This window comes from Carassius gibelio, chromosome A25, assembly GCF_023724105.1.
Source record: "Carassius gibelio isolate Cgi1373 ecotype wild population from Czech Republic chromosome A25, carGib1.2-hapl.c, whole genome shotgun sequence".
NCBI lineage: Eukaryota > Metazoa > Chordata > Actinopteri > Cypriniformes > Cyprinidae > Carassius > Carassius gibelio.
The window spans coordinates 1,173,407-1,188,406 of NC_068395.1; the positions used below are offsets into that span (position 1 = coordinate 1,173,407).

General features: G+C 35.3%; 2 protein-coding genes across 2 annotated transcripts in view; one reads left to right on the top strand and one right to left on the bottom strand.

The window, feature by feature from the left end:
* Nucleotides 1-5,248, top strand: part of LOC127946874 (protein MON2 homolog) — a 34,911-nt gene extending 29,663 nt beyond the window's left edge. Inside the window, exons 4-7 of the mRNA XM_052543699.1 lie at nt 3,246-3,369; nt 3,503-3,695; nt 4,365-4,456; nt 4,632-5,248. Of these exons, the coding sequence (XP_052399659.1) occupies nt 3,246-3,369; nt 3,503-3,695; nt 4,365-4,456; nt 4,632-4,726 (504 nt within the window). The 3' untranslated portion in view covers nt 4,727-5,248. The remainder of the gene's footprint in view (nt 1-3,245; nt 3,370-3,502; nt 3,696-4,364; nt 4,457-4,631) is intronic.
* A 3,914-nt stretch (nt 5,249-9,162) lies between these two features.
* The window catches only part of LOC127947103 (protein phosphatase 1H), a 14,990-nt gene continuing 9,152 nt past the window's right edge, over nt 9,163-15,000 (bottom strand). The window contains exons 8-10 of the mRNA XM_052544064.1: nt 13,800-13,907; nt 11,088-11,239; nt 9,163-10,561 (exon numbers count right to left, since the gene is read on the bottom strand). Coding sequence (XP_052400024.1) covers nt 10,405-10,561; nt 11,088-11,239; nt 13,800-13,907 — 417 coding nt within the window. The 3' untranslated portion in view covers nt 9,163-10,404. The remainder of the gene's footprint in view (nt 10,562-11,087; nt 11,240-13,799; nt 13,908-15,000) is intronic.

Genomic DNA, 15,000 nt, shown 5'->3' on the forward strand with positions numbered 1-15,000 from the left:
GTTGTGAGTTATACTAAAGCAAAATCTTGAGTATTTATTGTCTGATAAACATTAAAAACTGTCTGCGGAGGTTGAGTCGTCCTGCAGCCCCCGCTGGCGGTTCATTGGCTGCAGCATCTTTTTTCTAAGTTCTAAAAAAATACCGTAGACGGCAAGGCACAAATTTAGATATTCATTTATCTAATTAATCTATAGCCTATGCACAAAGACAATATGATCTTTTTGTCCCCTTTTTGTTTTAAAGCTTGATGAAGAGAGAGAGCGCAAGTTGCTGCAGCTGAGGAGGACAGTGATGCACGCGTACAGGGGTGATTGACAGTTCGCGGCACTGTGTACAAAAAATACTCCGCTACACAATTATTTCGTTATTTTCGTTTAAGCTTATTAACGTTAGCGTTACAGATAGGTCTGATTTACGCACTGTTACAGTCATTGTTTTTTTTTTTTTTTTAAACAATGACATTTGAGTTCATGAGCTCTTGTGGCAGACTGAAGAGTAATCCGGCAGAATTTTAAACTGAAACTTTCCGTCTAAAAGTCCTTCCTTGGTCTTATCCATATTTCTTTGCACGTTGAACACACATAGACCACAACTGGAAATAAAAAAAACTGCAACCGCGTTAATTGCGTTATTTTTTTTTAACGCGTTAAATATTTCAAATTAATCGAATGCGTTAACGCGCTAATTTTGACAGCACTAATATTTATATATATATATATATATTTATATACACACATACATACGCATACATGCATATACACACACACACACACATACATATGCATACACACACATACATACACACATATACATGCACATACATACACACATACATATACATGCATACACACACATACATGCATACATACATAAACATACACGCATATACACATACACACACACACATACATACACATACACATACATACACACACATACATGCATACATACATAAACATACACATACATACACGCATATACATATACACACACACATACATAAAAATGCATACACACAAATATACATACACGCATATACATATACACACACATACATACATAAACACACACACACATACATAACACACACACACACACATACATACACACACACACACACACACATACATATATACATGCATACACACACATACATATACATATATATACACGCATACATACACATACTTACATATACATGCATACACACATATATACACATACATACACAAATACACATGCATACATATATACACACACATACACATACATACATATACATGCATACACACACATACATACACATACGCATATACATATACACACATATACATTTGTAGTTGTTTTTGTGTTACCATATCTTTCATTTGTTAACTTTTCTATTAAAACAAACATACCCCTACCTTTGAAACAAGCTGATCTGTGTGCGTCTCTCCTTTGTTAAGGGTGGTGTCCGTGCGCCCGTAACATACATACATACATACACACATGCATACATACACACACACACATAAACATACACATACATGCATACATACATATACACACACATATACATACACACATACATGCATACACACATACATACTTACATATACATGCATACACACATATATACACATACATACATATATACACACATACAAATATACATACACATTTATATACATACACATACACACACACACATACATACATATATACATACATACACACACACACACACATACATACGTGCATACACACACATACATACATATACATGCATACACACATATACATACATACATAAATACACACATACATATATACATATACATACATACAAATATACATACACATTTATATACATACACATACACACACACATACATATGCATACATATATAAAAACATACATATACACACACACACAAATACATGCATACACACACATACATCCATACATACACACACATACATATATACACATATACACACACACAAAAATACATGCATACACACACATACATACACATACACAGATACATGCATACATAAACAGACACACACCTACATATATATATATATATATATATATATATATATATATATATATATATATATACACACACACTCACACATACATACACATACACACACACACATACATATATGCATATACACACATACATAAATACACAAATACACACATTGTGTTTGTGTGGGTATATATGCATGTATGTATGTGTGTGTATGTATGTATATATATTATTTATATATATTTATATATATATATATATATATATATATATATATATATATATATATTTATATACACACATACATACGCATACATGCATATACACACACACACACACACACACACACATACATACACATACATACACACATATACATGCACATACATACACATGCATACACACACATACATGCATACATACATAAACATACACGCATATACACATACACACACACACATACATACACACACATACATGCATACATACATAAACATACACATACATACACGCATATACATATACACACACACATACATAAACATGCATACACACAAATACTAAATGGAAAACAATTATATTTCAACAAAATAAGAAAAATTTGGCCATCTTCATCGTGTTCAAAAGTTTTCACCCCCCCAGCTCTTAATGCATCTTGTTTCCTTCTGGAGCATCAGTGAATGTTTGAATCTTTTTAAATAGTTGTGTTTGAGTCCCTCAAATGTCCTCAGTGTGATAAGATGCATCTCAAAATCATAAAGTCACTGCACACACATACATACATACATACATACAAACACACATGCATGCATACATACACATACATACACACATACACATATATACACATACATACATACATACACATACACACGTACACATACATATACACATACATATACATACACACACATATATAAATATACACACACACACATATATACATACATAGATATGTATACATATATATACACACACATACATGTATACATACATAAATACACACACACACACACATACATATAATATATTTCAACTATTGTACACATTAAAATATTTTTGTGAAAATAAAATAATTTTAATTCTAGTAATAAAGGATTGCTGTTTATTTGTTACATATATTATTCAGAATATTTTATTTGTGTCCCATATATATATATATATATATATATACACACTTTTATTTTATTTTTTAAGATATATTGTTGTATTTTCCCCTCTAGGTGGTGCAGTTGATCAGCACAGGGATTTTACCATTTGCCAATTTCATACCCAAAGAGTTCGTCGCTGGTATCATGAGCTTGCTCAATAAAGGATCGATTCACTCCCAGTCATCATCATTCACAGGTACAGAGCACAAACAAAGGGAAAAAAAAACAACCATCTTCATCTGATGCACACTGTTCTTAAAGCAGTAGAAGATGATTTTGTCAAGTACTCACTCAAAAAATGAGACTGAGTCTCTTCTGTTCCCGGACAGAAGCTGAAATGGACATCTGTATGCGGGAGGAGTTCTCCAAGGCGTGTTTCGAGACGCTCCTGCAGTTCTCCTTCAGTAGTAAGGAGTCGATGTCGCAGGAGGGCTTCATCTCATGCATGGCTCTGTCTGCGCTGCTGCAGCGGGCGCAGGACGTGCTCCAGAGATACGTGGAGGACCAGAGACTGCTGCCCAGGTCTGAGGATAGCACAATCATGGTTTTCAGCTCCCTAAAACACACTTAAATTATTTTTCATTATTTTTAATATTTACACCCTTATCTGTGTAAATTAGTGCTGTCAAACTATTGATTACTATTAATATGTGTGTGTGTACTGTGTATATTTATTAAGTATATATTGATACAAGCAATGCATGCATATTAAGAAAAATATGTAATGTTTATATATTAAATACATTTACATATAAGAATATAAATATCGTAATGCATATACATGTAAAATGTTCAAGATATATACTGTATGTGTGATATATATATATATATATATATATATATATATATATATATATATATATATATATATATATATATATATAACACGTTCAAATTTTAAAATATATACATTTTTGCATGACAATAATTGTGATTTTTGTTACAAAAAAAATGTGGTTATGCCTTGTAAATAATTAATATTAATATAATGCATTATAATACAATGAGAATTTAAATTATGAAGAAAAAAATAAATCTAACAATAGGCTTCAAATTATTAAGCAAATACTTTTTTTTTTTTTTTTTAGGGATGAAATATGATCTAGACACTCACTGTATTTCCAGTCTGTTTTTAAGCGCACAGAACTCGATTCCAAGTGTTTCTCACCATTTAGTATTTTTATCATCAAGGCAACAAGTGACTGAGATCATCTTGGTGTTAAAAGCCCTCAGCACTCTCATGGATTCCCTGAAGAAGACTCAACCAGAGAACAGTGAGACGGGTTTGTCTTTCAGCATTATTTAGAAAGCAATCATGACGGACTTCTACATTCACATGAAATATATGCGTCAAGACGGTGAAGTATTCTGTTACCTACCTAGATATCATTGACAGGTTCAACGTTTTGCATTCTTGTTTTTGCTCATTCCTCTCCTTCTCTTCCTGTCCGGGGTCAGTGAATGGGAGCGTGTGGGCTCAGGTGATCGCGCTCTACCCGACGCTTGTGGAGTGCATCACCTGCTCGTCTCCTGAAGTAAGCTCCGCCCTCTAAGAGGCCCTGGGGCCCTTTAAAGACTTCATGCAAGTGCCTGTCTCCAAAGTGCAGAACGGCGAATCGTGACTGAATGTTTTTATTCCACCGCAAACATGAATGTGACTGTTTCATACGCTGTGCGTAAGGACGGTTGATTGACAGCTCCAAATCACAACCTCCGAAGCCTTTTCTAATATGAGCTGATGGTAGACTCTGATTGGCCGACTTTAACCATGTATTAACAGTTATGTTAAATTTGCAGTGTTTGTTGTTTTTATGGGTTTTTGGTTCTCAAGGAGTTAATGTAAAGTGTTTGGTGATGGTGTTAAAGATTTAATTAATAATGACCTATTTGGATTAAAAAATTTAATCCAAAAATCTTTTTTTTTTTTTTTAAAAGAACGAAAAGTCATAATTTGTGTGAAATTTTCTTAACAGCAATGGATTTTATGCAAGATTATACTGTAACATTCCCTGTCATCGTTAGTAGCATTGAGAAGGGCATGTACAATAATAAAAGGTACAGTTCTGTGAACATCAGCTGTATCGATCCTCTGGTTATTCATAAACCATATTTCATATATATATTTCATATGTAGACACACACACACACAGAAGTCTGTTCATCAAGGCTGCCAAAAAGCAGTAATATTGTAAAATATTATTACAATTTAAACATCTGTTTTCTGTGTGAGTCTCTGTTAAAGTGTAATATATTTCTGTGATCAAAGCTGTATTTTCAACATCATTACTGCAGTCTTCAGTGTCACATGATCTTCAGAAATCTTGAATAATATACTGATTTATTATCGATATTGGAAACCGTTTTGCTGCTTAATATTTGTTTTTTGGGAACCTCTGATACTTTTTTCAGGATTCTTTGATAAAGTTAAAAAGAACAGTGTTTATTTAATATTTAAATATTTTCAAAAAATAGTCTTTATTATTCTTAAAAGTATTTTTATAAATTTATCACATTCTTGATAAATAAAATAATTTATTTTAAAAATATATAATAATAAAAAAACTTTCCCTAAACTTTTAAATGGTAGTGCACATTGTTACAAACTTTGAATAAATGCTATTCTTTTAACTTTTTATTCATCAAAGAATCATGATATAATAGATCAGGTTCCTAAAAAATGTTACGCAGAGTACAGTTGCATTCTCAATATTTGAAACTGTCATGTTAATTTCTACAGCTATGCTAAGGTTTTTTTCTGTTTTTGGACACAGCCTGTATTAACCAATCAATCCAGTAGGAGAACTATCTGTTTTATGTAGTATTTTTATTTGATTATGTTTTTATCATCAACATCAAGCTCGTATGAAACACCTAATTTGTTAACTTGTACTGTATAAGAACGCGAAGCCTCTCTACTGTAAAACCAGCTCATTCAAGATCACGTGATAAAAGTCTCGCGTGGACTCAGTACAGCGCCATTGGCTGAAGACTGCGGGGGGCGTGGCCTCACTCGGGGGTGTGAGTGTCGTAGGCGGTGTCCCTCTGACACCACATTGGCTGCGCTTCCAGCCAATGGCGGAGCAGCTGAAGGGAGTGTAGCCCGCTCACGAGTACTACGACCATTCAGCTCGGAGTCTTCGCGCGCTCTGGAACGCTCGGCGCGAATTCTTGGAATTCTGTTCACACTGATGCGAATCCGCTCCGTTTCCACGAGCTCCGAGAGGGATTTATCCGTGTACTGGCTGAGGTAGTAGTTTGTGCTGTTGTTGGGATGTGACATTGCCCGTTCTGGAGATGACTGCGCAAGCTACTCCCTTGCCAGTGCTGGTTACACTCTTCCCAAACTGGAATTCGCTTCGGAATCCACATCTTCTGAGGAAATATGATGTTTTATGAGATATGCATGTATATATGAGTGCGGTAGTTCCAGTTGTGTATGCTAGAATTGTTCTGAGAGTTGAATAAATGTATGATCAATGGTAGGTCTGATTTAAATTCAATAAAATACTGTGGAACACGTTTCTGTGTTTTAATGATCTGTTCTTTCTAGCCACTATCCCGGATGCTGAATTGTAAATTCGTGGTGATTGGCCATGTGTTCCAGGTTTCTCAAGTATTATTTATTTATTTTTTAAAAAAAATGGGGGGGGGGGCAGAGCACGACGGATAACGTTAGGGTTATTAATTTTAAAAGATACTTGGTTTTGCCCTTGGGAGGGCTAATAAATGCAAGTAGTACTACTGTTGCTATGAGGAGAGCTGTGACGTGGCTTCTTCTGCCCACTACGGTAGAATCGTCGATCGTGACGTCACGTGGCAATAAACGACTTTACCTGGCCTGGTTTGGACACGACCAAAGCACGTGCGTGAAAAATGTATATGTTATGTACTTCGGTAATTACATTAAACCGTTGTAGAACAAGTTCAGCTAATGTATATGTGGGATATGGAGTGACGTGATCTGATGTCATAAAAGGGTTTAGCCTCATTTAACCCTGAAGACTTCCATTAAACCTAAGACTTGGAAATATGAGTGTGTGGGTGAACAATATAAATAAATGAACATGTATTTACTTGATCTAAATCCATTCCAGTTTCATGTGCCAATATATTATGCAATAATATTAACGAGAGGACAAACAGACTTATCTTAATGTTGGTATATTTCATTTTAACATCTTATTTACTCTGCATTTTATTGATCTGGTGTAGGATAAATGTTGTAGGTGGTGGTCAAAGTTAACTGGGTTTTATAGCGGAAGTATGCAATAATGTGCTGACGTCATTCCTGCAATACGTAGGCTGGAAGCCTTTCATGTAACTCCAAGAGGATCATTAAGAGTGTTTCTCTTCCAACCAAGTTCACGACCCAGAGATGAAACGCACGTCATGTTCAAAATCTCAAGTGTGTTTTATAGATGTTCATGTCTGAACCCAGGTTCGAATCAACTGCATAAGATTAAATCGGTACATGGTCTATCAAACTCTCTCTGCTGGGAATATTATCTCATCTGCTGGCTGGTGGTTAATCCATCAATTTGCCAAATATTTGATTTTTAACTCCGTGTGATATCTTAAAGGGCAAGTTCAATCCAAAAATGAAAATCATGCACTTACCTAACATCGTTCCAAACCAGTACTTTTTTTTTTCTTTAACTAGACGTTTATCAGTTACCAAAAAATAATGAATAGATGGACGCTACTACTGTTAGTCTTAAGATTACATTTAAATTTAGCTACAAACAATAAATAATAATAATAATAATAAAAAGCTGTTTCAGTGTTTAAAGATCACCTATTATGGCATTTAAAATGTTCCAAATATTGTTTTAGAAATCCCCAACAACAGTTTTGCATGCATGTAATGACAAAAAAAGACTTTGGTTTTCTTATAATATGCATTTATTTTTACCTGTTTTGACAGCGATTCTCGTTTAGTGATTCACTTTTCAAAACCCCGCCTTTACGTGACGTTAGCGAGTACAACCCAGAGTTCATATTGTAAAAGCACAATCAGTCTTTGTTTGCGTTAACTCGATGCATAAACATAACGTTTTTACCAAAAAACGAAAAAAAATGCAGTAACATTACGTTACTACGAGGTATGACTCTATTCTTAAAGAAAACTCCGAAAACAACGACAAACAATTCACATTATCTCAATACAATTGTCATTGAAGACCTAGAAGCTAAACGGTGCTTACACAACAAACCCAACAATTATTAAGCATGCTACATAAAACATAAAAGCAGCAATTATTAATAACACTTACAGGTTGTGATACGGAGGAGGAAGCTGATGCAAATACACTGAACCTTCCTTCAATATCAGCCGGCTCGCGAATCCAAGTTTGATTGCATTTAAGTTTGTAAAGCAATCGTCTTCAAAATGGCGTGAACAAAGCACAAGGCTCGGACTATACTTCTGTGGTACAGTTGTATATATGAATTGAAGCCACTTAGTCTTCAAATGCTTATCCTTGACCTTGGGCAGATTAAACAAGTTTGCTTTTGAGTCGCACTTCAGAACACAGCGTCTCGTCGCCATGTTGTTTTCTAGTTTTCACTGGCGTCTTGGCGCGCGATAAGTGGGCGTGTCGAATTCAAATAACTTGACAAGTTGACGTCATCTAGTCTGAGAAAAAAGCTTCGGTCTTCTAACGATTCATAAAAATGACTCAGAATCGACTCTTACTTTTAAAAAACAATAACTTTATATACGGTGAACTGTCATATTTCAAACTTTACAGGATGTTTTTGTTCACTTAGATTTATGTTAAACACTACATGAAAGGTAAATTTCTAAATACCATGATAGGTGCTCTTTAATATGATTCAGCGATCAAGGTCTGCCTATCCTTCACGCAGTTGTTTTATTCGCGCCAAATGTTTGAATTTTCAGAAGCGCGAAGGAGATTTGTAGGGCGCGGTGGGAATATTTTCAACGAATAACATATTGAAGTCAAATAAATAATGACAAAATGTTCAATTTGGTGTGAATTATATCTTTATTCTCTATATCTTGTTTTATTTTATTTTTTACATATAGAGTACATCATTTGGGAAAACGTGTTTATTACTGTTATTTCAGAAAGATTGTAGTGAAATATCTTCAATTAGTTTTTTTTTTAATTAAAATCTGAGGGCCAGCATTAATGGAGCCACATAAGCAGTTTATGAATCATTTTTGCAGTGCATGTGTGTGCAATTCCCAGAAAGCTCCTTTAGTAAGCATGTGATGCCCTTGCAGTGCCATCCACCCACACAAACCACTGTGCTAAAGTGTGTTAGAGAGCAGTCCACACACACACACACACACACACACAGAATCTCTGGCCAAATTAGTCTTGTTTTGGTCACACTCAGGTTGTGCTGACCAGATGGCCACTCTCTTGGGGAGTGTGTGTGTGTGTGTGTGTGTGTGTGTACGAAATGCTCACAGCAGGTTTGTGCTGTAGAAGAGGAAGGTTCCACTGTGAACATGATGTATCGTAAATCAGACCTCACCAAACCTCCACACAGGAGCCCTGGAGAACAGATTGCAGGTAGGTGTTAATTCACAACAGTGTATATAGAAATCAAAGGGAATGGCCAGCATACATAAGACTTCTTTGTCGGACACATGATTTATTGTTCCTTAAAAATGTGTCATCCTAAAGACCTTACCGTGATTAATGGAAGATCAGATCGTACCAATCGCCAATTTACAGAGCGCAGGAGAAAAAAAAAAAAAATTTCACTTACAGTAACTTGGAGTCATTGGAAAAAAATGTACAAATAACAGCCAGAATGGCTTTGATATATATTTTTTTTTTTTCAGGGAATGCAAAAAAGAAAACCGCAAACTAAACATTCAGAGGATAAATTAATATCCTGAGAAGAAAAACAAAACGCGGTTGGTTCCGCCTAGCTGCCAGATGAGTGCGGATAAACAAACTGCGGATGGAGTGCATCTGTCCATGGAGAACTTCAAAGAACCGGACCCACCTTTAGTCATTGTGCAAAGTTATAACTTATATACTCATCCCACGCGGAGGTAGGGAACACTGACGTGGGTCTTCAAAGTCAGCAGTTGTCGACTTCTAAGTCTTAAAAGCAAGTGTTCGTATTGTAAATGAGTTCAAACGCACAGCGGGTTCCATAAACTCCAGCAGGACGCGGTCTGAGCATCAGAATTTTGGGTCAGAGACGGATTTGTTCCGACTCGGTTGGCGCCCTGCATTCTGATTGGTCAGCTTGGCGGAGGCTGTTTATTGCCGTGCATTAGGGGAATTATGAAGACTGAGATGTCATCTCCAGAGCCGAGTCGGTCTCCGGCGATTCTCCAGCCTCGGTCCCTCAGGACACCTCTAGCCTTCATCACCAGGTCTTGAGCTGCCATTGTGTACCTGAAAAACAACAGAGATGCCATTCAGCGGATAATTTTATAGAGAGATTCATCCCTCCATAACTTAAAAGTTAAAGGCAGTTCACCCAAACTTGAAGATCTAACCCACCTTCAGGTCGTTCCAAAACCCTATGGCTTTCTGTTTTGCAAAACGTCAGAAGAAAGAAGTCATACAGGTTTGGAACGATGTAAGGGTGAATAAATGATGGCATTTTTGGAGAAAGAAGAAAAATATATATTGGTGTCTTTTATGTGTCTTGATCATTGGTAATGGTTCTTGAAAGTAAGTTTCTTTATTGGAATTGATGGTTCCATGATGAACATTTAACAAACATGGAAAGGTTATTTTAAAAACTGATCAATGAAAAGTTCTTTAAGGACCCAAAATGGTTTTTCGCTTAGAAAACCACTTTGGTTTCCAACTTCACCATCTCATATCAAAAGCAAAATCCCATTCTCTTGTACGCTGCCCAGAACAACCCATCATGAGTAGATGGTTGATGCTCAACCAACACTGAGGAACCTGCCTGTGCTGGTCATCAGGGTCACAGTTTCCAAGAAAACCAGATACCGCCTCTGCCACTTCCTGATTGGACAGCACATCCCAGAGTCCATCTGTAGCCAGGATCATGACATCATCGGCGCCGTGCTCGTACTGAGAGAGGTTATAGATCTTCACCTGTAGAAACCACAGCATGCTTCAGTCATATTATAATGCACAAACATGAGCATGCACGTTAATAAAGTTCTATTTTAATGCAGCAATGATTAGTACATCAAATGATTTTAAATGGTTGTGTAGCTTTAAGTATTTATTTTTTTTTGTTATTTATGCATGCCAAGTCAGCATTACTTTCATTGCAAGAAAAAAAAAAAAAACTGTAGTCTACTGTAGTCAAACTAATAACTAAATTATTAAACATTCAAAAGGACAAAAATTAATAAAATAGAACGATGAAATATAAGATTTATTAGGTATCTTTAAATAACAGCACAAGTCATCTAAATGTAAAAATAGGGTTAAAAAACTGCAGATTAATAATAAAAAAAAAAAAAACATTATATTAGGCGATAATGAATATGGTGCTTATTTATTTTCTTTAAATTATTCATGAAATATTTATGTCTTATTGCAATGCTTCTGCTGTGCCTTAAATCGCTGTAATGCACAGCTTCTCATGGTTTATTGCTTTCGTTATACGTTCATCTGTCCTGACAGACTAAAACCTTCAGTGTCTGTGGTGGGTGTTTTTCTTTAAAGCTAAATTTCATCCTAAAACAGACCGGCCAAACACGCTCTCAATCCCATAAGCCTGTTAGTTCTTGTCTCTGGTACATTATCTCGTGCAGACAGAGTCTTGCTCACACGTCGTGTCTCAGTGAGCGTGACTGCGGAAAGAGCGCGGGTCGATTTCATCAGGTTTTCTCTTGATCTCCATGAACACAGACGTGTGGAGCAACACCCGTCCTGCAAGTTCACCAGATGATTAAGACGAGAGTATTGATGTTTAAAGGGGAAACAAGGAGTACATAAAGCCATGCGATGTTTCTCTGTGAAAAAAAAAAGACTAAAATGTTTTTCTCAACAATTCTGTACTGAGAATTAAAAAACAATTTTTTTTTTAAATTATCAAAATAATGATTTAAATTATAATATTAATCAATATATCCTAAATAATTATTTCAATACATATACATATATACATATATATATACATATATATATATATATATATACACACACATATATATATATATATATATATATATATATATATATATATATATATATATATATATATATATATATATATATATATATATATATATATATATATTTATAAATATATATATATATTTAAAATATAAAAATTGATAATTACACAAATGAATAAATGTTTTTAACATTTAAATAATTTGTATTTAATTAATTAATTATTTTTTTAAATAGAATAATTAATGATTAAAATACTAAATTGTTTTTATAAAATAATAAATGTAATTCAATATTTCAATTAAGTAAAATATATTTAAATTGTAATATTAATCAATGTATCCAAATACTTTATTGAGTTGTCTTATTTTTTACAGTAATTATATAAATATCTAGAGTATATGTATTTTATAATAAATATATATTAGAAAGATATACAGATATATAAATAATAATAATAATAATAATAATAATAAGTACAAAAATTATTTTAATTTTGTAAAAACAATTTAATAATTTAAAATTGTTTAAAAGTGGATACATTTTATTCAAAATTTAAATTTAATTCATAATGCATAATGTTTTTTATTTATTTAATTATTTATACTTTTGTGTGAAATATATACCACATATATTGTATAACACACACATAATTAGATAAAAATATCTAAATATCTGATAGATGGATCGATAGATCTGATAGATAGTGTCTGGTTGCACTCGGTGACCAATCCTCGACCTCTGACCCAGTTTGCGCAACAGACAGGAAATGAGGAGCCCAGCCACATGCATCGCCGACATACTTCTTTCTACTCGTTGCACAAGCACATAACAGGGGAAAAGTGCACGGAGGAGGAGAGGAATAAGAAAATCAGATCAAAGAGAAGCCCAAACAGAAGAAGCTGGTCTCTGAGCTGCAGCCGGCGGGATGAACCCAGGATGAACTTTACACAGCGTGTGAATTAAAGATCAAGAGCGCTTCAGAAGATCCCAGAGTGCAGCGACTCGTGTCACTGGAGGAATCTTCATTCTGACGGGATCAAACGCGCTTAGAGCCAGAGACACGGTAAAAATCACCGTAAACACAAGCACTGCAGAAAAATCTGTGGCTTTTAGACTCCATTCTATTGAATGCTGGTGATGAACAGGACACTATATAAATAGATCTGCGCTTATATAACATTCATGGTTTGTTCAATAAGCAGAACAGACCTGCATTCTGACAGCCGTGATACATGAAACACAGTAATACCATGGTACCTTCTTTAGAAAATACAGCAATACCATGGTAAAAACATGACATTTTCTCGGTGCATGTTCCAAAAGCCATGATAATACCATGGTGCCATGTCCAAAAAGCATGGTAAAACCATGATCAGTGACCAAACACCATGGTATCTTGTTCTTAAAAATCCAACCAACATCAAATCACCATGAGCCAAGTTAAAAAAAACCATAGTGCATGTCCAAAAATCATGGTACTGCCATGCTACTTTTAAGCCATGTGTGTAAACGAGCGACAAACCTCTGGAGAGCAGGAGAGGAATGGTTTGATGGCGATGTCTGAGTCGTGAACCTTCAGGTCGTGATCTCCGAGTCCTCGAGTGATGCCGATGGTGGCCAAAACACGAGCCTGAGCCACAAAACACAGCGGTTAACAACAAGCAATGGTGCTTTCTCACTAATGATGCACAATTAATCACATTACTATTGTGGATGCCAGAATTACGCAATTAATCGTACTTATCCACTTCTGTTATTCGGAGCGCTTAAGATGCGTGTTTGTCTTTCTACGTGTCATCTTAAGAGTTTTCCCATTGTTTTAGTGTAAATATAACACTATAACACCATTCATATTTTTATAATTTGATGAAGAAACCAATCTTTTGTGTATTTGACGCTTAGATGTTTTTCAGTTGGAGTGTTTTCAGCTCGTTTATGTTCATATAAAAATACGGCATGCTGTTGGATCAAATAATGGTGTAAACATCATACACGTCGTAATTAATAAACAATTTCAAGGGAATGATTGACAGTTATGAAACAAGTTCAAGTTGAAGTCCAGCGACGTTAATCTACTCTGTCTGGTTTGTTTGTTGGACGAAATAGATTCGCCGCTGTGATTGGTCAGATCAACTGTCAATCAAACTTCCAGCGAAGATTGGATTGGTTCTAAACTTTTCACAGGGATTCCATAGAACCATTATTTTTGGTTCCTTTCAGTGTGAAGAACATTTTTTTTTAAATCTCCATTTGCACTTGAAGATAGTTGATTAATACAACATTTATTCAGACTAGAAGTCCTTAGAGTCTTGTAAAACAAACCTCCCAAGTACAGAGGGAATTCATCCAGCACTTTTTTTCCCAGAATGCCACTGGCTCTGGTTGAAATTGCTGGTTAATAATACAGCTGCTTCCTCAGACTCCCTGGTTTTTGATATCTAGCCTCCCACAGACGGAGGAGAGAAGTGTTATCGAGTCAGAGACGAGACGAGACGAGGAGGGATCAGGATTCAGAACAGATGCCTTGTGAAACCGAGACCTCCCTGAAGAAGACTGGAGGCCGATCTCCTCCTGGCTTCATCCGTCACACCAGACTGATCTCAGTTCAGCACCACAGACTGAACACATTAACACCCCGCTGCAGGACGACCCACACACACTCATGTTCAACACTAGTGCTGGAGGCTGAAGGAGCAGTTCACCCACAGAGTAAAGTCTCTGAA